The sequence below is a fragment of the Gymnoscopelus braueri genome, assembly GCF_963280865.1.
Source record: "Gymnoscopelus braueri genome assembly, chromosome: 13".
NCBI lineage: Eukaryota > Metazoa > Chordata > Actinopteri > Myctophiformes > Myctophidae > Gymnoscopelus > Gymnoscopelus braueri.
The window spans coordinates 47918081-47944255 of record NC_137615.1 but is presented as its reverse complement, the minus strand read 5'-3'; the positions used below and the strand labels follow the sequence as shown (position 1 = coordinate 47944255).

Sequence of the window (26175 nt, the reverse complement as noted above, 5' to 3'; positions counted from 1 at the left end):
GCAAGCTCGTTATTGAGCTGTGTGAAGACGCTCCACCTGGCTCTGGTGGCTTGGTTCAATTCAAGAAGAAAAATTCATCTGACAATCATTACTCTGAGCTTTCCTACGTGGGAGGCGCTGAAGAAGAGGTCACATGGACCAAGAATGATCTAAACCTCAAGCAAGATAACGAAATAGCTAATTCTGAGATGACTATACAAGTCTTTTTCTAAAAGAACCAATTATTTCAGTTTCTTTCTTCTTCTTTTTTCTTCTCCCCCTGCTTTACTCCCCTCCTCCATTCCTATTTGCACTCATACCTAATATTCATGATATGCTTGATGTAATATTGATCTACTTCTGAATTTTGTTTCATAAATACCACTGATATTTCACCTGGGAACCCCTTTTACTTTATGGCAAGGAAGGTACAGAGCATTGGTTGCCACTTAATGGTGTAATAACTTCAATAAAGCAGTACAGATCTTACAGTGTGTGGGTTATTGGTCTCATAGTGAATGAACGATTAACGGTTTACAAGAATGAAAGGAGAGAAATGTAAACTATGCATCACTTGTATTTCCAAAGTAGTTATAAACATAAGAGGATATTTTATCTGTAGGTATAATCCTAAAGGAAGAGTATTTAAACAGCATTTGGGAGGTGAAGAGAAGGCCAGACAGAGTGATGAGCATGAAACTGGACATAGAAGGGCTGATGATAAATGTCATCAGTGCATATGCCCCACAAGTGTGATGGAAAAAGGGTGTGCAATCGAAAACATCTAGAAGAGTTCTGGAGTCAGCTAGATGAAGTGGTAGAGGAGATACCCAAGGGGGGAGAGTGGTCATTGGAGCATACCTCAATGGGCAATGGGGAGGGGGACAGAGGGGATGAGGATGTGATGGGTATATGGTGTTATAAGGAGGTGGTATATGGTGTACAAAGTAGGACATATAGTGGTGGATATTGCGAAAAGCATGGAAATGGCTGTTGGGAACACATATTTCAAGAAGAGGGAGGAACACAGAGTGACATATACGAGTGGAGGTAGGAGCACACAGGTGGACTACATTTTATGTAGGAGGTTCTAGCCTGAAAGAGATCGGAGACCGTAGTTTAAATACCTGGGGTTAACTACTATTCTAAGTATAGAAGAGAAGTGAAGAGGAGAGTGCAGGCACAGTGAAAGAAAGTGTCAGGAGTTATTTGTGACAGAAGGGTACCAGCAAGAGTGACAGGGAAGATGGTCATTTAGTGTGACCAGCGGTGGCACAGACGAAAAGACAGGAGGTGGAGCCGAAAGAAGAAAATACAACAATTTATACAGCATTATACCTTTAAAGAGATGAGTGGTAGGCCCCCATAATGCTATATTCATCCTGCCAATAAGTGCCGATTCAAAAGTACTGTTGTCTGTCTATTTTATGTTTTACTGATTATTTTTAAGACTTAAATTAATCTAGAAGAACACCAATTATGATGTGTTTATTTGTCCGTATAGTATTATGTCCATGCAGTATATTTCAAAAACAGTATCCATGTGTATCACAAAATGTAGCAGTCAGGTAATGTTGATATAGTATGAGCATATTGTTTGGGTAATTTTCCAAAACGATAATTATACGTAGATGGTCTTGGGTAATTATAGATATCCAAATAAGCAGAACACATCTGTTCCAGCAGGGAGAGCCACCATCACATAATGTAGGTTACTGATTGTTTGACTGTTTCACTGATAATTTTTTAAAGATTATAATACATCTTCTAGAACACTGGTTCCCAAACAGTGGGTCTTGAACTGAAACGTTTAGGAGCCACTGTTCTAGAAGGCCAATGATGATGTGTTTTTGTCTGAATATGGCACATGCAGAATAAGACAAAATCAACAGGGTCCAGGGGTTTGATTTGGTTTATTTAGGATCAACTAAGCAAGTTGTGACAGTGTAGCTCTGCTATTTCCAGCATGTGACACTGTTGTACAGTAAAGTATAAATCAAGCTTAAGGCACTATGTAGAATGTACTACTAACCAAATGTCCTATGGCGTTGTCAAGGTATTCTGTATTGGGGTACTCAGACAATATAATGACACAATAATGAGACAGAGACAACAACTCAGAACTTAAAGTATGAGAGATTTAAAAGTATTCGAATACTGGAGTCAAAACTCACAATTCAATGCAACAGAGAAATGTGATCAGTAAACAGCCTTGTCTGACTCAACGAATGTCAGCCCTGCTTCCTCCATCAATACTCTACAGACAGAACATACAGAAACAAGAACAGACAAGAAATAACTATCTGTATTGCTAGTCAGCCCCCTGACCCAAGTGTCTGTTACCCTTTTGTGACTAAAATAACTTTAGTTTTGGCACCAGTTCTGTTCAGGATCTGTGGAACCTTGGTGCCATCTACTGTAGAAAACAGGCCCGCGTTTCAACCAAGTGGAACCATTTTAATCAAGGATAGGTCATCAACGTATGCCTACAGTTTCCCAAAGTAAACTTAGTAGCATGCATGTTTGAAATATAATTGATAATTTAAGCTGTCCATTATGAATAGATTATGTATGATTGATTTTGTCCAATGATAATTTAGAATCTCAACCACATACAACTGGTGCATCTAAAACCCTATGGGCAGAAAATAGTGCAGATGAGAAGACGGTGACATCAGGTGGGCAGTGCAGCAGGGCATCAAGGCCACTGTGGCCGTGGGGCATCTATTTCTTTCAAGGGGCACACGGCCAAACAGAAAACACAAAATTCCAGCCCTGCTGTCAATCCATTATGAATAGATTGTGTGCATCTAAAGTGGATATGAGGCTGTAATGGAAATACAATGTATATACTTGTGTGATTGAATTATTATTCATTAATTCATTATTCATATTTCAGTTTTATTCTTATATGACTGTATTCTGATGTGGTTCATTTGTCATAAGTACTCAATGTTACGATATGAATGGGGTGTCCTAGCATAGGAAGTCAACCAGGCTGATAAAAAAGGGAACCTGAATAGTGTTTGATTACATTTGTATCCTCTCAGAACTCTGCTTTTAGTCTTCGCCAACTCATATCTAGCCTGGTAAACCTAGCCTGGTAAACCCTCCCTCCGGAAATCTCATTTCTATTTGATTCCTGGAGTGAGTCTGGCATGAACCGCCTCTCTGCAATATTGGCTGTGTATGCCAAACGGCCGCGCCTATCAGCGTCGTCGCTCATTGTTCTGTGATTGACAGCTTACGTTGGCCAATCAGGTGGCGAGTTCGAGTGAGCCCAAAACACGAACGGCAGCCATCTTTTTCTTGTGCGCTATTTTCTCCGCAATTTTTTTACTTCAAAAAGCTCTCTAACTTCTATTTTGAGGCACGGAATTTACTTATAAGATATCGTTTGGATAGAATTTAGTTGTTTAACTTCATATATGTGGTCAATTAATCATGACAAAGCCTATTTAAAAATAAAAATGTAGAGAACCGGTAGGGGCGGGCAGTGACACCCATGTATCCGAATAAGGCAACCCATTTTGGGCATGGATCGTCTCAAAAGTCTCGTTGCGTCACATTAGACTGGTGAACTGCTGATTGGCTGAAGGGGAAAAATTATCATTGGCTGAAGGGGTTGTCAGTCAACGGTATTACTCCCGCCCAACTCCAGCACAGCCAATATTACAGAAAGGCGGATCAGGCCAGACTCACTCCTGAAATCAAATGGAAATGAGATTTCCGGAGGGAGGGTTTACCAGGCTATGGTAAACCCTCCCTCCGGAAATCTCATTTCCATTTGAATCAAATGGAAATGAGATTTCCGGAGGGAGGGTTTACCAGGCTAACTCATATCATGGTCAGACTCCTAACCTTCCGAATCCGAGGCAACAGGACACTGCTGACATTGAGTGACAATCAACACCACTTCAGAGATGGCTAGACCTAGAGCAGGGGTGGGCAACATTAATGATGGAGAGGGCCACAATATTTCCACTCTGCATATACTGTCGGGCCATTCTATGTCACACAAAAGTAGCAAAAATAGCAGATCTACAAGCTCAAAATGCGTCGCAATGCGACGCGTTTTGAGCTTGTAGATCTGCTATTTTTTAACTGGAACACTTTTATTTTTTTGGAGAAATGTATTTAATTTCTGAAATGTATTTAATTTAAAATGCATTTAGTTATACGTATGTTAACTTTATGAACTTAAATACAAATACATTGGACATAAAAAAAAGACAATAGAATATTAATACCAGTCATTAAGCTACTAATATAGACTGAAGTCATTAAAGCGGGTCATGTTTGCATGTTTGGAATTTGTAACAGCTGAAATTAATAATATCAGTATTCCGATATTATTAACCTGCGGGCCGGATTACGTGAAGGTGGGGGCCGCATGTGGCCCCCGGGCCGCCAGTTGCCCATGTATGACCTAGAGAGACCTTATTTGCAACTAGCCATCAAAAGTACTGAGAATTAAATGTGTCTGTATATAGCTCACTTTGACCACAAGGGTACAGTGTAGGTTCAGTTTATACGACATAGTGATGGGAAGCACAACATGTGTTTTAATCCATTCAATTCAATAGGGCTTCATTGGTATGAGTAAACATAATGTTTACATGGCCAAGCACTGAATGGCCACTTTGAGGGCAGGTATGACAGGGATCATAGACAAGATAAGAGCATATTTCTTTCTATAATAAGACTGAACACAGTGCTGAATCTCATATTAAACTTTATTTCCATTCTATTACACAGTAATAATCCCATTTACTCCCAATCAGAGCAAAATATCCATGTACATCCGTACAATAGGAGCACAGGTGTACTGTTTTAATTGGAAAACAAATATTAATATCCCAATTTATATACTGTTCCATCTAAAATAAACTGATTAAACGTGCAATTACAATGCATTCATAATTAATAAAAAATAAAACAAGGCGATTTATCACAACACAGACCTTGCATAAATAAGATGATTCATTCCTGATTAACAATACAATGTCGAGAAAACAGTAAACGACTTCCTATGAAATGAATGTAGGCTCAGTCTGAACACACTCCATGAAGTAGAGCAAGGAAATTGCAATGCATAATTCCAACAGACTCGTAATTTCCAGCGGCTTGATTTCAGTGCAAAACCATACATAAAAACACATGATTGTTCAGTCCATACCTAAGATTACATGTTTAAAATAGGGCTGCACAATTATTGCTTAAGAGGTTCAACTTACTTTGATGGGGTCCCCCCCTCCCACCCTCACCACGTCCCCAGATCTTGTTTTGAGAACCACTGCCTTAAAGTATAGAAAAGTTACACAATGATGCTTATTCAACTACAAGCCCCTACATGGTCTTGTCCCTAAATAGGTGCTCAAACTTTTACATCCATACTCCATCTGTAGGCCACTCAAATCTTCAGACAAAGTTCTCTTATTTACACCCCCACACTGCCTACACAAACCCAAGGGTGATTGAGGTTTTGCCGTTTAGTGCTCCGTACCTCTGGAACGGTATGCTCCCTCAGTTAGATCGGCTGAGTCTATCAACCTCTTAAGAAATATATAAACAAAACAACACCTCAAAACGACTTGTCTTCCCTGCAAAAGTTGCGTTGCATCTAACAGAAAACGTATGTTGTTTAGGCGCTCGGGTGGAGAAATGTGTGTGGAGTAAATAATTGACGTACAGACTAAATTGGGGACAAAAGGGGGGTATGTATGTAAAGAATGTGTGCTTCCTGTGCAGCACTTTGTAACTTTGTTTCAGAAAGATGCTTTATCAATGAAATCTGACACAGCAAGTTGCAACAGCTGACCAAACACAGCGTCTCAATTCATTGCCAGCTTTCATGATTGCAAACATAAAAATCACGATTTGCAAGTATTTTTTGATTAATCGTGCAGCCCTAGTTTAAAACCAACTCAAGTTGAGTCCCTCCAGCAATTAGGCAAAACCGACACATCAATGTAATGTATTTCCTATCTCAATCCTATTAACCACGTAACCCCCATATACTTACGTTTGTAGTGCAGGACTCCCCGGAATAGGGACGCTAGGGTTCATTTGGTTAAACAATGTCTAAACAATTAAAAACAAATCTAACACATTTGTCAGTGCCTTACAATTTCTTCCAAAAACTATAGAACAATATACAGCAATTAACTGATACAGCACAAATGGACAAACATGGAGGTGATACAAGCCCTGCAAGCCCCATCATGCTCATGCCCCCAGTACATAACTTTACATTAACACGCGTCTCAGAATGCCATAATACCATAAACCCCTCGAGTGTGTACAGTGTATAGAAGGAAGTATGACTGTATGTACTCATCATCATCTACATTCATTTCTTCTGGAGGTGTTTTGCGTAGTTGTTGCAGGCCTTCTGCATGTCCGTCAGGAAACCCGGCACTCCAGTCTGTTTGAAAAACAAGAGCGTCTCCGTCACATGGGTAGATAATATTTAGTCGGGCAGAAACCCGAAAACTTTTACTAAATGCAAAAAGCAAAAAAAAGCAAAAAAAAAAGGCGCTGCATTGCGCCGCGTTTTGAGCTTGTAGATCGGCTATTTTTGCCCGACAGCAACGATATGTAGGCCTGTCATAATTATTACATAATCGTCTGATCGCAATCATTTGAGATAATCGCAATCATTTTTTGCATAATAGTCTGACTGGTTTCCATTCTTCTGTATAAATTAATCTGTTGAAAAATTAACAACAAGCTCATGATGCAATGTGATGCATCGTGAGCTTGCAGGTCGGTATCTATTTATTATTAATATTATTATTTTTAGTTATTTGTCAAATCTGTCTTGAGACATTTCTGTTTAAAAAAACGAGTTGTGCCAAAACCACAACTAAAATCATTGATCGCAATTACTTGTGTGACAATTCATCATCAACTAAAGTGTCATAACTGAATATGTCGACAGCAGACACACCCAGGAGGGGAAACAAAGAGAGGAACCGTTGACATCACCAAGAGACATCTGCTAGCAATAAGGACAGAGAGCTGTGGACTACATAGCACGCACGCACGCACACGCACACGCACACACACACACACAGTTTTTTTTCTGTATTTTCCTAAATTATCGGCCAACTTGATCACACTACAGCGTCACACAAAAGCTTCAAAAGTAGCAGATCTGCAAGCTCAAAACACAGCGCGAAGCTTGTCGATCTGCTACTTTTGCCATTATTGAATTTTAATCCTGAAAAGTAACCGTTTTGGGCATAATGAGGTTTTCACTCGACAAGACGATATACAGTAGGAACGTGACAGAAGCACGCTGAATGGAGTCATGGTTATTATACACACCTTAGCTCCCCAGTTCACAAGCCAGGTTGGAATCATGCCCCCGGGGTTATCGAAGTAGTTCAGGAAAACTGAAAGAAAAGCACAAGTTCATTTTCAAATACAGTCATAAAAAAAAGTCATTACAGCATTATCAAGTATCCCACCTATGGCATCGTATTCCAATACCTTTTCATTGGGCAAAAGTACCCGATACTTTTTACAATGTGCCTCAGCAGGAGGCTAGCCATCTTATAAGAGGGTCTGTTAATCAAGAGCTAATCTCACAAACCGCTGGACCGATCAGTGCCAAATGGATCAGTGCCAAATGCCTTGTGCACACTGCAGGTGTCTACCACGATCACTAAGTTTTAAACTTTTTGTATCTTTTTCTATCTAACTTTATTTTTTCTGATCAGGCTGAAACCTTGCCCATCGTTGGAGTCATAATGTTACACCCGTCAATAACTTGTTGAACGCATTGATTATTTTCATGGTAATTCACTGGCCTCAAAAGGGTTTAACTTTTTCACTCTCGACTTCTGCACTCTCTAGCAGGGATCAGTAGGGGGCATCACTGCCCCCCTACTGGACATAGGTCCAATAATAAGCAATCACAATAATCACTCAATTACCAATGCTCCATGGCACATGGCGCTGAGGGTTAGGGATACCTTGCCAGGAGCTCATGTATTCTGTTTTTTAATCATATGTATTGGTTTCTTTTATTATTGAACTGCAAGTCTGAGGTGTCCTGGCAAATTAATTTCATCCTTCTATTACTGTGAGGTCTTTCTGATTCATTCATACTGAATCAATACAATATTACAGGTCCAACACATCCATCATAGATTTCATACAGATGACCGACATCACAGGCTGGTCACATTACGTCCTAGATCCACATTGGAGACAAGGGCATTCCAATCAATGAATGATTCAATTTAGTTTTGGTATCACCAAATTAAGCAAGCTGAGGCGATAGCAAAAGGTCACATGACAAGGTCACACGTCACTGGTGTCAATGCACCAAGACAGACTCCCCTATAACTGCATGGAACCTCCTGAATTGTATTCTCTAATTCTTTTACGATTCCTTAACGAATCCCTCTTAACGGTCCGATTCCTTAACGGTTCCCTTTAACGATTCCTATAGGGGGGTTCAAAATAGACCCTTACAGGTTGTAACTCTGAGAGTGTACAAATAGAACCAAATGGACCCGTATTTGTACACTCTCCGAGTTATGGTGGTCCTTGAAATTAAAAAACGTTTGGGAACCACCGGTATTGTAATGCAGTCCACATACTGTACCAGCTCTGACAATGTGAAAAAAACGGTTCCAAAAGTGATGGAAACTATTCAGGTTCCTCAATGTTGTTTCCGATTCCGAGCAGTAGGAGACACAAAGAGTCTCCTTTGAGTCTCCTACCGGAACCCACTGCTGGTCATCCAATTATTGGCTTAGGAATGCGACAAAAACAAAAAAATATATATCCATGAATTCAAATCTCCATGGGGTGAGTAATCGATAGAAAAACTAAGTAATTTTTGGGGTGAACTATCCCTTTAAGTGGGGTTTACCTCTAGTGCCACTGTCTCCATCGCTCTCCATGGCCAGGCTCTGCTTGTAGTCCTTCACCCGTATGACGCCACTCTTCTCCAGACACGCCGTGCCCGAGGAGCTCCGCGCCAGGACCACCCGGATCTTCCTGCCGTCCACGTCCAGGTCTCGCCGCTCCCTCACGTACACATACTGAGGTCGGAGACGTTAAGGGCAGCGGTTCTCAAAGCGGGGTGTCCCAGTGGCCCAAGTGGGTGCCCAGTGGGTGCCCAGCAAAAGGTGTTCCTACTCCTTTTTCAACAATGCTTGACGACGATCAATGATCGCTTCTTCTTTTTTTGGTTTATTATTATTATTATATATTTTTTTAACATTTTCACCTATAACGACGACATGGCTAGGGCTGGGTACCCGCCCCAGCACCACACAGATCCAGACAAGCTGCAAGACCTCCTCATCATGTCCAACGCCGCCAGTCGTTCTCCGATCAGATGTCCGATAGCAGCGCCTCCTCATCTACCACTAGTACTCCTTTTTTATACAACAGAACCAGCAACCACCGCGGACGCGGCGACTACGGCCGAAACGACGGACCAGGCGGGGCCAGAAACACGGACGGGTTCTCCCGCCGGAGACCAGCACAGACCCGCTCATACAGCAGGTCCCTACAGGACTGAATGTCGTTAACCTATCAAGTAAGGAGTTGAGCCACGCTCACTTGTCATTACTTAGCAAAGGCGTAAGTTATGTACCTACCACTCAATCAAATGACTTTGATGTGAAAGTAGATTTGTTTAAATTCTTCAGACAAATACGTCTAAGGGAATTCTTTATGCCTAATGCTAATTCCGATGTGGTTTCTCCTGATGCTAATGTAACTCCCACGTCTACTCCTTTTAGAAATAAAAGCACATTTATCCCTGCTATCAATCGCAATTCGTCTATAGAAACCTATTAGACTGGTTGAACAAGAGGTGATGTCAGCTTTGCATGATAAAGATAAACATAAATCTCATTGTAATCTTAACAAAGACGAGAAGCAAGCTTTGCTTGATCTTAAGTCTGACAATTCTATTGTCATTAAGGAGGCTGATAAAGGTGGCGCTGTTGTTTTGTTAAATAAATCTGATTATGTCACTGAATGCCATAGACAATTACTGGATGACTCTTCCTATACTAAACTTCCCAGTAACCCAATTGGTAACTTTAAGGCTACAGTAAATGACACACTAAAAGCCTTTCTCCTGTCTGATAATATCATGAAAAAAGAGTTTGATTTCCTCAATAACCAGCACCCCAAGACACCTGTGTTTTATATTTTACCCAAACTTTGAAAAAACCCCAGGTCGACCTATTATATCGGGCATTGACTCAGTCACATCTCCTCTATCCTCATTTGTAGATTTTTTTATTAAGCCTTTCAATGAACGTCTTCCCTCTTATGTGAAAGACACAGGGCATATGATATCCATTGTTGAAACCCTTGAACCATCAGCAAGTGATACTTTTCTTGTCACACTGGATGTAGAGTCGCTGTACACTAATGTACCTCATGAAGGCGGTATCCAGTCTCTGGAACATTTTTTATTAGAGCGCCCTACCACGGCAAGACCCTCTAATGAATGTATTGTCAAAATGGCTGAACTAGTCCTCACGCACAATTATTTTTTGTTCCAAGATGATTACTTTCTACAGAAGAGGGGAGTAGCCATGGGTTCTCCTATGGCTCCTAATTATGCAGGCCTGTATGTTGGGTTCTTAGAGAAAACCAAAATCCTTAATTCTATCCACAAACCCTTTTGGTCCAATATTGTTCTTTGGAAAAGATACATTGATGACGTTTTCCTTTTATTTCGTGGCACAAGAGAACAACTCAATAACTTTTTCTTGTTTGTCAATTCATGTTCAGATTATTTGAAATTTACCATGTCCTTTGATTTCCACTCATTGAACTTTCTGGATTTGCTGATTACCAGGGGAGAAGATGATGTTCTTTACACTGACCTCTATAAAAAACCAACAGATCGAAATAGCCTACTGAGGGCAGATAGCTGTCATCCTCTGCCTCTTAAAAACAGTTTACCCTATAGCCAATTTTGCCGAGTCAAGCGTATTTGCAGCAAACCCGCTGATTTAAATCGCCACTTGACAGCTATGCAGGCTAAATTTAAAGAACGGGGCTATTCCAATACCCAAATCAACAATGCCTCACACAAGATTGATCTAAAACCCAGGTCACAATTATTTCAGAGACGGTCAAAAAATAAAGAACAATCTACCATCTTCTCCACTGGCTACTCTAAAGTAGCTGAACAGTTCAAACCGATTATTCACAAACACTGGCACATTCTGAGATCTGACACACAGCTAAACAATACCTTCTCCAAGCCTCCATCACTAATCACCTGTACAACAAAAGCCATCATTTACCTACTCACATGCCCGTGTGGCAAAGCATATGTAGGAATGACGACACGAGAACTTAAGGCTCGTATAGCAGAGCACCGCAGCACTATTAGGTGCAAGAACATGAACTACCCTGTTGCCGCTCACTTTGTGGAATCCAACCACCCTGTCTCTTCTTTACACTATATTGGGATAGAAAAAGTCCCTGTACCAAGAAGAGGGGGAGAGATGGACCAATTACTTTTAAAACGTGAGGCGTTCTGGATTCAGACCCTCAAAACCCTCACTCCGTTTGGCCTAAATGTAGATTTTGACCTTAAATCATTTTTATAAAAATAAAAAATATTTTTGTATAAATACGTTTTTAACCCTATGACTTTTTTTCCCCTCTGATTCGCAGGCGGCCTATCCCTACCTCAGAGGCTCAGAATTATATAGGGGACTTGAATACAATTCAGGACATGTTATTTGTTTATTTCTTTATCTTCCTTGACTGTATCTGATTCCAACATTAATGTGCACTGCAAAGATTGTTATTGTACTCTATTGATTTTCTTCTCTGTATGTTGCTATTTTCTTTATTTTTGTTATTACATGTATGCATTTGCAAAAAACTCTCATATATCTATTTGTCAAATTGGCAAGGAACTAAACCTTCCAGACACGCACCAGCAGAGTGGTTAGTCATGTGGTATAATACCTCCTTAATTATGCAGGAATGTGAAACAGCACCTGATCCTGATGGCCCATCACAGGGACATGGCCCATTAGAACCCGTGTCCTCAAGTTCATTTGTGATTGGTTGTATTTCTCTTAGGCACCATATTTAAGTGTCACTTGAATGTTTGCTCTGCATATACCCTGAAGAAGGCATTTGTGGCGAAACGTTGGTAACTTTGTACTCTGCGTCCTATAATAAATGTGCACTTTGGTTATAACGGTTATAACAAAAAGTAAAGCATTTCCGCCACTCTCTCAGATGTTTTAAGTTCTAGTGGACCATAAAAGCTATCCAACGAGTTGAAGAAAGTATTTAATTTGCCTCGGTTTTCATCCGGTTACATGTTTTTAAGACATTGCACAAGAGTTGCGCCCGTAGAGATAACATTACTGATTCGCCTACTGGTCAAATGTTGAATTGCATCTTCTAATGCAAAATATCATGGAACGGGATGAAGACCGAGGCAAAATAATACTTTCTTCAACTCGTTGGATAGCTTTTATGGTCCGTTAAAATTTAAAACATCTGAGAGAGTGGCGGAAATGCTTTACTTTTTGGATACGATGTGCAGAAAGGGGTAAGAAACATGTAAAGTGGAAAATGTGCGACAATGTCGACCGCAAACGGCAGGAAATAACGAGGAACCTCATCTCGGAGCTACATAGCGGAGGGAGAGGTTCCGTCGGAGCTTCTTTTTGCACAGACATGGCTAGGGCTGTCACGATTACAACATTTAAGTTGACGATTAATTGTCACACAAATAATTGCGTTTGACGATTTTATTGCGCTTTTGGCCATTAACATTGGAACATATGAAAATGACATTTCTGTTTGGCCTTTTAGGCTTCGTAATCAAAGATTCCACAGGGCAGATATGACAATTAACTTCAATATACAAATAAATTACGGACATATTTGATAATTTTATACTTAAAAAAGAAATGCAAAAATAGCAGAAATATTTCAAGCTATTTTTTTTTTACGTTTTAAAATGTATGAACATTTTTCAACATGGAAACGACGATTATGCAAAAATAATTGTGATTATCTCATATAATTGTGATTAGGCAATCATGCAATAATTGTGCCCGGCCTAGACATGGCCAAAATATGAATGCCAGGTTGAAAGTGGTTCATTTCACTGTCATTTCACCAATGAGAGAATACATAAGAATAACTATCCATTTCAAAGGTTTTCACTCTCTCCACTGTCACCTCCCCATAGAATTCTACACTAAATGTAATCATCTTTTCTCATGTAGGGTCGGTCCCTGGCCCAAAATATTTTGATATGGGGGTCCATGGCCTAATACGTATCAATTTGGGGGTCCTTGACAGGAAAATGTTTGAGAATCACTGAGTTAAGGGAGACGGGGAAAAATGGAAACGTGGTCCGTCCGCACCCTCCCCTCTGTGTAAAGGATCAGTTACCTCTTGAGGAGACAATCTCACTCCTATATTGATTCAGCCTGTGGGAGCAAGTCTTGGCTCAGTGCAAGTCTATAAACCATGTGCTTTGTCACTTCAATTCACTGTAGCTGTTTAACCCATTCAATACGGGGACGCATCTCTGTCATTTTAGATTTATTTGGCTATTCAAAAATAGCAGATCTACAAGCTCATAGCTGAGCTTGTAGATCTGCTATTTTTGAAAAAATCTTGAATATGTGATATGATTTTGATGTTTTTCACTGTTGTACGGACAGCAGTTGAAACGCAGTCACTGATTGGCCCGATCATTTTCTGGTTTATCATATTCGCTCCCTATGGGCCGAAGTCCAGACTGATATCGGGGAGGAACGTGAGAGTGAATCCACGTTATCAGTCTGGCCATTGCCAGGCTAGGGGTCAGTGGCCAAATACATAGGCCTATCCAAAAATGTTTTCTAAATCCAAACAGTATGTTGCCATATCAGTGGTCCTCCAACTTTTCCATGTGAAGGACCCCCAAAATGATATGTATTTGGCTGCGGACCCCCATCTCAAAATATTTTGTTCCAGGTACCCCCCCCTTCCCGCCCCCCACACATTTTCAGCATTTTTCAAAAATAGCAGATCTACAAGCTCATAGCTTGTATATCTGCTATTTTAGCCAAAGAATTCTTAAAATGACACAGATGCGTTCTCGGTCTTAATGGGTTAAAAAAAAGGCAAAGAAAAGGAATAACATGTGAAGTAATTATGCTTTTGTGCACAACATGATCTCCTCCATGTAACGTTTTATGTGGTGCCAACGTGCATACGTGCAAATGATTAGCATCAGAAGGATACGTCTCTGTTCGACAGAGGGAACGGGTATTTCACTTCCCAGTAGATTGCTGGGTGCCCATCAAAGTCCTTCTCGTACAGCTCTGTGCACACAAACACATGGTTGAAAACAATGACATTGTAACATCAAATGTACAGTAATTTAATCACCATATGATTAGAGGCTACAAAACGGAGAACAGATGCCGAGAACCCAGTTTCTTTTTAACATCTTAAAGCCCTAAATACTTTGTTGAACAAAAAATAACTGAAAAAAGAAACGTGTCAAATTGCTTGTAAATCTACTATTTTTTAACATAGTTAAGATCTTATTTAGTGATAAAAAAAAAGACGCCAGGTTGAAAGTGGGTAATAAGGTTCAAGGTACAAACACAGGCTGGACGTACGCCAAAATAAAAGGGCTCGTCCTTAACTCAATGACGTAAATGAGGATATTCAGTTGTGGAAAAGGATCTCAAATGTTTTTTTAAAATAGCAGATCTGCAAGCTCACAACGCGTCACAAGCTTGTAGATCGGCTGTTTTCAAATAGCCTAGGTATACAATAGGGCTAAAGTGGTTAATGTATGTTTTATAATGTAATAATTTATATCTGCTAAGTAGCCAGTCACTAAAGTTTTCAAGTAATTGGAGTGGAGTAAAAGTACAATATTTTCCTCTGAGATGTAGTGGAGTAGAAGTAAAAGTATAGACAATTGGAAATACTCCAGTGTGCCAGATCTTTTTTATTTATTTTTAACGTTTTGTTTATTCGTTTTTGTTCTTTTACATACTCATAGGTAGTACAATTGAGTGCCAGAATTGGCAGAATTATTTCTACATTATGTTGTCCCAGTGCCAGAGTTTTTTTCAAAGTAAAAAAAAAGTGCTTAGGAAGCGAGATACAGCCTTTTTCAGTTTTACGTTAAACAAGGAGTGGATGGAGCTGCAAATCTTCAGATAATGATATCTTGGGTTCTGAACAAAAAAAAACAAACAAAAAAAACACGTGAAACACGTCATTGGCACGTTGCGCCATAGCGGTAAAAACACGTGAAACACGTTAATGGCACTCAATGAGTTAAGTACAGTACTTGAGTAAGTGTACTTAGTTACTTTACACCACTGAGGATAATGCAGTTGCACTGCATTACTGCATTATTAGTTGGTCTTCGTATCCTATAGTCAGTGGGTTTGGATGCAAAAGTATTGGTATCAAAATGTAGTTGTACTTAAAGTACCAAAAGTAAAAGTACTACCATTTTTGAAAATAGCAGATCTACAAACTCAATGCCTTCTTGACTCCACAACAAGCGAAGCCTGAGGCCGCAGCTGACAGGGCGTCCAACTCTCTTTGCTCTCCAAGCTCCAAAAACAGAGACTTAAAAAAAACCCCACTGGTGGTCTCTGGGGAGGGGGCCCCATGTAACTGTCTAACACGTTTCAGATGATCTCTGTCAAATGAAACTGATGTACTGTAGTTTGGTGGGGGGGGACGTCAACGCAAGCCTCTTTCAAGTGATTTCAGACATCCAAGAGCTGGAGCCAAAGATGTGTTTCCACTTAGGAAACAACAGGAAAAAAAAGATCTTCCCCCCCGCTCACAAGTCACAGAGAGATGTGTGGGACTGTTAGTCATTTTCTACGAGTCAGCGTCCCACATGGTTCTACAAAAGGACAGCAGACGGACTTAGACCACTACAAAAAGTAGACCTCGACCAATGCCGTACTTTTGGGTCCGATGCCGATCCCGATTTTGGAGTCCTAAGACCACCGAGCTTGTGAGCTTGTAGATCAGGTATTTTTGAACACTTTCAAAAGGTTACAAATCGAGACACATCGGCTGCACAACTGCCCATACCTATGTCGTCCAAAAGTCAAATAATAGTCGATATGTCAGCCAATACGATGTATTGGTCAGGCAGGCTCTAATAAAACGAAGGATTTTTTTGTGATTGTCAAATGCATTGACCCAGCTAGTGGCTTGTTATGTATGAGTGCAACATAACAAGGGAGCAGTTGGAGGTTAACCCCCCCCCCCTGCCCTTCGCCCTACCCCCACTGTATGTTTGGAGTGCACTCGACTGTAGTGACCCAAAGCCACAAGTGTGTTTGAAAAGGGACACTTCTCAACTTCACCACTCTGTTCCTTCCCTAGTGCCTGGCAGATGATAAAATATTGTAACTGTGGGTATCTGATCTGCCATTCATTTTCTCAAAAAAATACTTGAAAAAATATATATTTTCACTTCTTTGAAAAGTGTTCCTGGTTCACTGCTCTGATTTTATTAGTTGAAGCTCAGTCTTCTCCCCCACCTCTGAAGACTGCATCTCATCCCTTTAAACGGAGGGATAGAAGGTAGGCTAGCCTCGACGTGCAAAAGAGTAAACCCCTTCTGCAAAACGGAAGGGTAGGGCCAATTGGGTTTGGCCCAAAGTGTCTTGCTCAGGGGAAGTCAAGGCCAATTCATGCTTTGCGCGGCAAGAGTCGAACGACGTTAGCATGGGGGAGAAAATAGTCAAACTCTACAAGCAACCACCAGAATAACTAAGACAAGACGAAACTAGTGTAAAGCAGCATTGTTGTTCTCATGAACTGCTCTAAATGAACACTTTAGTCCACACATGGGCAACATACGGCCCGGGGGCCGGACCCGGCCCTTTGACCACCTTAATCCGGCCCACCAAGTCCTCAAAGAAAAAACAAAATGACCCCCCACCAAAAATGTATATTCTAAAAGGCTGCCATATGTTAATGTTTTTTTTTTAATGTATATAACTAGACCAGGGGTGGGCAAGATTTCTTTCCAGGGGGCCATACTGACTTCCATAAAGTGAGTGAGGGGCCACACATTGTACAATTGAATTGAAACTTGAAACACATAGTGCTGAATTATGTTCAAACTGCATGGATTTGGTAGACATGCCAGACTACTTTACAATAAGGTACTTGCTTTCACAACAATAATTTTCAGTTACAAAATTGTTCTGCTTTTCTGTTGTTCTGTTCAGCTTTTTACAGCTGTACTGTATCACTCTGGTGTACTCTGACCTTACAATAAAAAGATGACTTGCATAAAACAATCCACGTCAATGCCGTATCAACTTTTAAATGAGCCTATAAATTCTTCATATCAGCATCTTGTCTGATATGCAGCGCTCCATAGGTCACTGATCAAACACATTGCATTATGTTATAAATATGGAATTCAAATGTTTTATGTTTATAATGTAACAGTGAAACAGTCAACCTTGAGTCCATATTTATAACATAATGCAATGTGTTTGATCAGTGACCTATGGAGCGGTGCATATCAGACAAGATGCTGATATGAAGAATTTATAGGCTAATTTAAAAGTTGATACAGCATTGACGTGGATTGTTTTATGCAAGTCATCTTTTTATACTAAGGCCAGAGTACCAGAGTGATACAGTACAGCTGTAAAAAAAACTATTTCAGTTACAACATTTTGTAACTGAAAATTATTGTTGTGAAAGCAAGTACCTTATTGTAAAGTAGTCTGGCATGTCTACCAAATCCATGCAGTTTTAACATAATTCAGCACTATGTGTTTCAAGTTTCAATTCAATTGTACAATGTGTGGCCCCTCACTCACTTTATGGAAGTAAGTATGGCCCCCTGGAAAGAAATCTTGCCCACCCCTGCTTTAGTCTAAACCAGTGGTGGCCGAAGTACTTTTTTTTCTTATTGTTTTACTTAATGCCACAATTTGGTAATAGTGCATCACAGTAAGTCATGTGCTCAAACTTTTATGGAGTAAAAGTACTGGCATCAAAATACTGTATATGCTTACAGTACCAAACATAAAAGTACTCATGCAAAATGGTCCATTATTATTGTATCATAATTAGTAATGCATTTATGTGTTCATGACTTTAATGTTGTTACAGCTGGTAAAGGTGGGGCTTATTTTAATGACTTTATTAACCTATAATAATACATCATGTATCACTCAATGTACGTTTTGTTTTAATAATCTAAATCTGGAAAGTAACTAGTAACTAAAGCTGTCATGTAATTGTAGTGGAGTAAAAAGTGCAATGTTTATGTGCACGCTTACTTGGCAAATACAACAACAATTAGAAGTAGTGGACACAATTATGATTATGTATTATTAGATTTGCCTCTGAGATGTAGTGGTGAAGTATACAAACAAATGGAAATACTTAAGTATAAGTACCTCAAAACTGTACTCCATTACACTACTTCCACCACTGATCTAAACCCATATACATCCTACTCTAGTATATATGACTAGTACAGACAGTGTCTACATTGTCACTACTGTTACCTTGTGGTTACTGTTGGGATGGAGAGGCACATTAAGGATGAAGACAGAACACAAATGAAATTGTTATTTTACACTGTGGTCAAATAGTTGGTGCTTGTATTGGGTGATATCATGTGCCTTTAAAGCAGTGTTTCCCAAACTTTTTAGCTAAAGAGCCAAAAGAGAAGTTTGACGTCTCCCCGGGATCCAAACTAGTGAAAATAGCCGATCCACGATCTATTTTCACTACATCTTAAACGTTTTTTTTAATGAAATTAGAAATATTGTTATGAAATAATAAATCAAAAACAAAATGTAGGAAGAAAAAAAAATAGATATTTAATCATGACCCACAAAAATGTGTCCGCGGCCCACAAATGGGTCCCGACCCAGTGTTTGGGAACGCATGACTGATACTTGGTTGACCGGAGTCCCTCAGGGCTCTTAACAAGTCTTTTCTGTTGTCTCCATTCGCTGAAAATAGCCGATCTACAAGCTCACAATGCGTCGCTAATCGACGCATTGAGAGCTTGTAGATCTGCTATTTTCTGCACATGTTTTCCCCCAGAATACGGATGCTGTGGTTAAATCTGTTAACACAACGGTGCCAAACACGGTAAAAACCGTGTTTTCAGAGAGTAGCGCATATAGGTGCCGAACACGGTAAAAAACGTGTTATCAGTCTTTTTTTTTCACAAGGGGGGGAGCTAGTGCAGCTCTGGAATCGCCCACGGTGACTCTGAGAAGGAAGGGACAGATGCAGAGCCGTGCGGGAGAAATGCGGGGCCCTGTGCGAAGTCGCGTGCGCGCGCGCAGCGCGCGTGCGCGCCCCCGTCCCCGCGCGCGCGATTTTTTGGCGGTTTTGGGCGGATATTTCCGAGTTTTTGGTGGTTATTTGCGGTTATTTCTTTTTATAACTCTTAATAAATGTGATTCTGTTCTTTTTTTATTTTATTTTTTTTTTTTTTTGCTGGGCTTCCCCAAGCCCGGGGCCCTGTGCGGCCGCACCGTTCGCACTACCCTTGGCACGGCCCTGGACAGATGGATCACCGTGCCAAAAAACATGACTCCCCGTCCGCTCCCGTTCTATCTCCTTGATGAAAACCTCTGCAGCTCCGAAACTTTTTACATTGGTGAAAACGAGTCATTTTCGATGGGCGATTACTCCGTAATGGCGACTCGCGTGAGAGATGTTATTGTTCCAGGCGTTAGCCATGACCATCGATCGTCGTGCACGCATCCATTGTTTGCGTGTGGGTGCTCGCCGTGAGTCCACAGCTATAAACAGGACAGCGTTACAAACGGTGAGATCTGCCAGGAAGTCATATTTGATACATTCTGTGTTTGTATGCAGGTTAGCATAATGGATAAATCAGTACTAACTAGGTCAGTTCTTATATTAAAAGGGATATTTCACTTTCAAACATGTTTGGGGTCATTTTAACGTCTACTCAGGCTTTTGTGAGCACCCCTGACAGTTTTTAAGTTGCTTGATTCAGTATTTAGACATTTGTCTCCGCCAGGCTGAAGGCATGGCAGAGACAAATGGCAAAACCAAATTTCACGCGAATCGGTACACATCTCTATAGTCATGTGATCAAGACGGATCTGTTTAAATTTTTTCATATTCTATCCTGATAGGCAAATTCCGAACATTGTTGGCCCACAATAACCTACCTGACCTGGCGGAGACCTGTGCTCCAAGGAGCACTTTTTCTAGTTGATATTAATCTTATCAGACACGTGTAAATCCATTGTAACTTCAAACTACATTTTAACCATGTTAGATTCATTGAAAACACATGTCTTTGTTCTGGTGACTGATATTGTCCGCTAACGTATGAAAGGCCGTGTTTTTTCAATAAACTTTTTCATTTTCTGATTTAAAAATAAATAAAAATTATTACATTCAATAAATAAATAAAAGTGAAATATCCCTTTAAGTGCCTTAAAAAAGTATAGGTCCGGTCTATTGAATGAGTGGCTGTCAAAACTCAAATAATTTGCTCAACCGGCTAGGAGAGTCTACACATAAAGTGTAATAGTGTTTGAATTGTTCTGTTTACATTGGTGTGACTGACTTGATGAATGACCATTGAACACATAGTAGAACTGCAATCATTCAATTAGAGTAACGTTTATTTGGTTACAAACGCCACTGAAAGCGTCACCTTAGCATTATTATTATCATTATTATTATTAACGGATGGGACGATGTGAAAATGTCATGTAACGATTACTGTGGCCAAAATAATTGCGATTAATGATATTATCACAGTGATCAAAATATGCATACTTTTGTTAACCATCATCCATATTCTTGGGGGGGGACACTGGCCAAAAATAGCAAATCAACAAGCTCCCACAATGCTTGTAGATCTGCTATTTCTGGCTAAGAAATTTGGTGAAGACAGAAAAAGCGGTCCAAGCCAACTCATGACGGACAATTTCACGATATATTAAAATCTCTGCGATATGATTATTGTGGGGGGGGGGGGGGGGGGGGCTATCACGACAAACGATAATAACGATTATCACCCCATCCCTAGTATTATTGTTACTATTATTATTACCTTTGACATATGAATCCCATTGTTTTCGATACTCCAGATCCATGTAAACATCAGCACACTGCTCTGGGGTGCAGCCGGCCAGCACACCAAACACTTTATACTCATAAAGGCCAGTTTCCTGCAAATAAGCACACGACAGTTCTCTCTCTCTCTCTTTATTACCACACACACACACACACACACACACACACACACACACACACACACAGTATGCAGCTAATCCCACACGACAGGAGGACTGACGTTATTATAGCCTGTGTTAAGGGCGGAACGGAACCCCCTTTTACTCAGGAGACTACAGAATTGTGCTGGGTTCGGATTCTGAGCTAACTATGATGTCTGTCAAGCTAAACTCGCACTGGATCATAATACATTTAAATACTTTGTTTTGTTAATTAGTAAAAAAACAAGTTATGAAGTTATTTCAAGACACTTTACATGTAGAGCAGGTCAAGAGTTACCATACTTTACAGACCCAACAGAGAAAGAGAAGGAGAGAGGAGGAGAGGAGAGGAGAGGAGAGGAGAGGAGAGGAGAGGAGAGGAGAGGAGAGGAGAGGAGAGGAGAGGAGAGGAGAGGAGAGGAGAGAGAGTGAGAGAGATGGAGATAGTGAGAGTTGGAGATAGTGAGAGAGATGGAGTGAGAGTGAGATGAGAGAGTGAGAGTGGAGATAGTGAGAGTGAGAAAGTGAGACAGACAGACCGACACAGAGAGAGACAGACAGACAATATATCAAATACAATTTCATAAATGTCATGAATGCAAAGGATCAAATAAAGGTTTGTCAACATTGTATCCAACAAGGTTGCATTCAACAGTCCTGCATGTCCGCATGTTTCACACAAACTGGCCGCTAGGAGGCGCCACCACCAGAAAATATGGACATTGAAATGAATCAATACATTGCCAGGTTATTATAAACTAGAAGGTACTGTTCCTGAAGAAACAGTGTGGGATCGCTAAGAATGTTGCGGGTATTGAGTATTGATAGTGTTAGTAGTGTTGAAGGTTTGAAAGGTTCTAAAGGTTTGAAAGGTTCTAAAGGGTTGAAAGGTTCTAAAGGTTTGAAAAGTTTGAAAGGTTTGAAAGGTTTGAAAGGTTTGAAAGGTTTGAAAGGTTCTAAAGGTTCTAAAGGTTTGAAAGGTTTTAAAGGTTTTAAAGGTTTGAAAGGTTTAAGAGGTTCTAAAGGTTTGAAAGGTTCTAAAGGTTTGAAAGGTTTGAAAGGTTTGAAAGGTTTAAGAGGTTCTAAAGGTTTAAGAGGTTCTAAAGGTTTGAACGGTTCTAAAGGGTATTTACTTTAAATTATTTTTAGTCACTTTATTTACTTTAAAGTATTTTTTTCTAATTTTTACAACTTTTAAGTATTTTTACTATTTTTTTCAACTTTTAAGTATTTTTACTCATTTTGAGTACTTTTAAGTATTTTTACTCAATATAAGTACTCTTAAGTATTTTTACTCAAGGTATTTACTTTAAAGTATTTTTAGTCACTTTATTTACTTTAAAGTAGCTTTTACTAATTTTTACAACTTTTAAGTATTTGTACTTTTTTTTTATCAACTTTTAAGTATTTTTACTATTTAAAAAGTGAAATATCTCTAAAAGTACAAATTATTTCAAAAATTCAAATGGTAGCCAATATGTCCTAAGTAGGCTGAACGTTATAGAGTTGGAACGGAGTTTCTATCTAAAAGTATGAATTTCTCCATTGAAATGAATGGGAGTTTTTTAGAAGTAAAAAGTGAAATATCTCTAAAAGTACAAATGATTTCAAAAATTCAAATGGTAGCCGATATGTCCTAAGTAGGCCGAACGTTGTAGAGTTGGAATGGAGTTTGTAGCTAAAAGTATGAAGGACTAGTTAGCCATCAAAAAACGGTGGGAATATAGTATATAATAACTAGAAGGTACTGTTCCTGAAGAAACAGTGTGGGATCGCTAAGAATGTTGCTGGTATTGAGTATTGATAGTGTTAGTAGTGTTATAGGTTTGAAAGGTTTGAAGGGTTTGAAGGGTTTGAAAGGTTTGAAAGGTTTGAAAGGTTCTAAAGGTTTGAATGGTTTGAAAGGTTCTAAAGGTTTGAAAGGTTCTAAAGGTTTGAAAGGTTTGAAAGGTTCTAAAGGTTCTAAAGGTTTGAAAGGTTCTAAAGGTTTGAAAGGTTTGAAAGGTTTGAAAGGTTTGAAAGGTTTGAAAGGTTTGAAAGGTTCTAAAGGTTTGAAAGGTTCTAAAGGTTTGAAAGGTTCTAAAGGTTTAAGAGGTTCCAAAGGTTTGAAAGGTTTGAAAAGTTTGAAAGGTATAAGTATTTTTACTCATTTGAGTACTACTGGGTATGTTTACTCAATTTAAGTACTCTTAAGTATTGTTACTCAATGTATTTACTTTAAAGTATTTTTAGTCACTTTATTTACTTTAAAGTAGCTTTTACACATTTTTACATTTTTTAAGTATTTTTACTCTTTTTATCAACTTTTAAGTATTTTTACTCTTTTTTTCAACTTTTAAGTATTTTTACTCATTTTGAGTACTTTTAAGTATTTTTACTCAATATAAGTACTCTTAAGTATTTTTACTCAAGGTATTTACTTTTAAGTATTTTTAGTCACTTTATTTACTTTAAAGTAGCTTTTACACATTTTTACAATTTTTAAGTATTTTTACTCTTTTTATCAACTTTTAAGTATTTTTACTCTTTTTTTCAACTTTTAAGTATTTTTACTCATTTTGAGTACTTTTAAGTATTTTTACTCAATATAAGTACTCTTAAGTATTTTTACTCAAGGCATTTACTTTAAAGTATTTTTAGTCACTTGAATTTCTCCATTGAAATGAATGGGAGTTTTTTAGAAGTAAAAAGTGAAATATCTCTAAAAGTACAAATGATTTCAAAAATTCAAATGGTAGCCGATATGTCCTGAGTAGGCCGAACGTTGAAGAGTTGGAACGGAGTTTGTAGCTAAAAGTATGAAGGACTAGTTAGCCATCAAAAAACGGGCGGAATATAGTATATAAATAGTGGCAATAACATTAGTGTGATCGCTTTAGCGATCCCACAATAATAAATAGTGGCAATAACATTAGTGTGATCGCTTTAGCGATCCCACAATGACAGTGATAAAGGGGTACAGCGAGGTGTTGCTATCAGACAAACACTACAGCATTGTTTAACTTCGTCCTATGGCTTATTGTTGCTGCCCGAAAAGAATGGACAAAGTGACGCCATTGGTTTCTACAGACCCGTTTTGAAGCCTGTCTTTCTATATCCGGTCCGAAATGCTAACGGTAATTAATGCTATTGGCTGCAACCGCAGCGAGGGCGGGTCTTCACTCGGTAGAACCTGCAGAAACCCTACAAACACACCCTACTTTATCATTCATTTTAAAATGAATGGGACCATAATTGACCTAACGCATATCATGATGACTTAAAAAAGAACTAGCGATTGAAACCCCCCCCCCACAGGGGTCCTTGGGGGAGGGGGGGGGGGGGTACCAGGGGGTCCCCAGCAAAAGCAGTTAACATAGCATCACAATCATTTTAACCACTTTAACCTTGTATACGTTGGCTATTCAAAAATGGCAGATATACAAGCCCATAGCGCGGCACCGAGTGCCACGCTATGGGCTTGTATATCTGCCATTTATTTATTTTTTTATTTAACACAAATCTTTGCTTCAGGGGTTCCCTGGCACAACATATTTTCAGATGGGGGTCTGCGGCCAAATATTTATCAATTTGGGGGTCCTTGACATGAAAAATTTTGAGATCCACTGGTATTGAAATTATAATGTATTGCAACCGGTAGAATGTGAAACAGCGACATCTGCCGGACCATCAATAGGAACAGCACTCAGTAAGAGAACCCGGAAGTGAGCTTCAAGTCCAGCGGAGATTCCTTGCTGACCCGAAAATAGCAAATCTACAAGCTCTCCCGCCACGCCCTGTGAGCTTGTAGATCTGCTATTTTCGGGCAGTGCGTTCGGCCGCGTTCCTATAGTAATAACACTGCCGTTACCTTTCCTATAGTAATAACGCTGCCGTTACCTTGTCTAAAAGCCGGTGTATCTGAACGCCCATGGTCTCGGTGAAGAGCTCCCACCCTCCCTCCAGCTGAGGCTCGTCCAGCTCCTTGACCGCATGCTGGAAGTCATCATCTGTGAAGACACACACTGACATGTTGGTGTGTGTGTGTGTGTGTGTGTGTGTCTTTCTTTCTTTCTCTCTCCCCCCCTCTCTCTCTCTCTCTCTCTCTCTCTCTGTGAGTCACGTGACTGACTACAGTGCAGGTGGTCATGTGACTGGCTGTGCTCTCTGTGCGTCACAGCCATAGACTGGTCACAGCAGAGACATTCCTGTGTGTGTGTGTGTGTGTGTGTGTGTGTGTGTGTGTGTGTGTGTGTGTGTGTGTGTGTGTGTGTGTGTGTGTGTGTGTGTGTGTGCGTGTGCGTGTGCGCGTGTGTGTGTGTGTGTGTGTGTGTGTGTGTGTGTGACTGATGGCTGGTTGTGTAACCTGCCTGACTGAGAGCTTTCACTCAGTCTGAACAACCACGCTATTTTTATTTCTGTTTTATTTTATTTTATTTTATTTTATTTTATTTTATTTTATTTTATTTTATTTTATTTTATTTTATTTTATTTTATTTTATTTTATTTTATTCATGTATTATTTAATCTCCGTTCAGAAGGACTCTCTCTCTCTCTCTCTCTCTCTCTCTCTCTCTCTCTCTCTCTCTATATATATATATATATATATATATATATATATATATATATATATATATATATATATATATATAAAATGTAAAAAAGAGATGGACCTTCAAGGAAGGGACTGCACACTCTAGGGAACAAAGATGGACAGCTTACTACTGCATTAAGTATTTTATTAGCACGACGCATTTCGCCGTGAGCTTCGTCAGGTGCTATACAAAAGTGTGAGTGTTTGATACAGTGACACATTATATAGTGCCATCCATTAGACAGTTCCACCCCTCCAGGCGTGGTATAAATCATTCAATTATTTAAATACATTTCAGTACAGGAGAGGGCAGACAAAGATGCTGTATGCACAAACACCAATAAACAAACA

At 39.6% G+C, this 26175-nt stretch overlaps 1 protein-coding gene across 1 annotated transcript; it reads right to left on the bottom strand.

Moving 5' to 3' along the window:
• Positions 1-4697: 4697 nt before the first annotated feature.
• pctp (phosphatidylcholine transfer protein) lies at positions 4698-25325 on the bottom strand. Its single transcript, XM_080447396.1, has 6 exons — positions 25131-25325; positions 21089-21206; positions 14248-14327; positions 8870-9041; positions 7312-7379; positions 4698-6406 (listed from the first exon to the last, which is right to left on the bottom strand). Exons 1-6 carry the CDS (start codon positions 25260-25262, stop codon positions 6332-6334), a joined length of 645 nt encoding a protein of 214 aa, XP_080303522.1. The 5' UTR covers positions 25263-25325; the 3' UTR covers positions 4698-6331.
• Between the last annotated feature and the right edge of the window lie 850 nt (positions 25326-26175).

Excerpts from the sequence above, each read along its gene's own strand:
- pctp (XM_080447396.1), bottom strand. The coding sequence starts at position 25,262 with ATGTCAGTGTGTGTCTTCACAGATGATGACTTCCAGCATGCGGTCAAG. Across the intron at positions 21,207-25,130 it reads TACACCGGCTTTTAGACAAG|GAAACTGGCCTTTATGAGTA; the intron begins GTAACGGCAGCG and ends GCTTATTTGCAG. Across the intron at positions 6,407-7,311 it reads TTGTGAACTGGGGAGCTAAG|ACTGGAGTGCCGGGTTTCCT; the intron begins GTGTGTATAATA and ends TTTTTCAAACAG.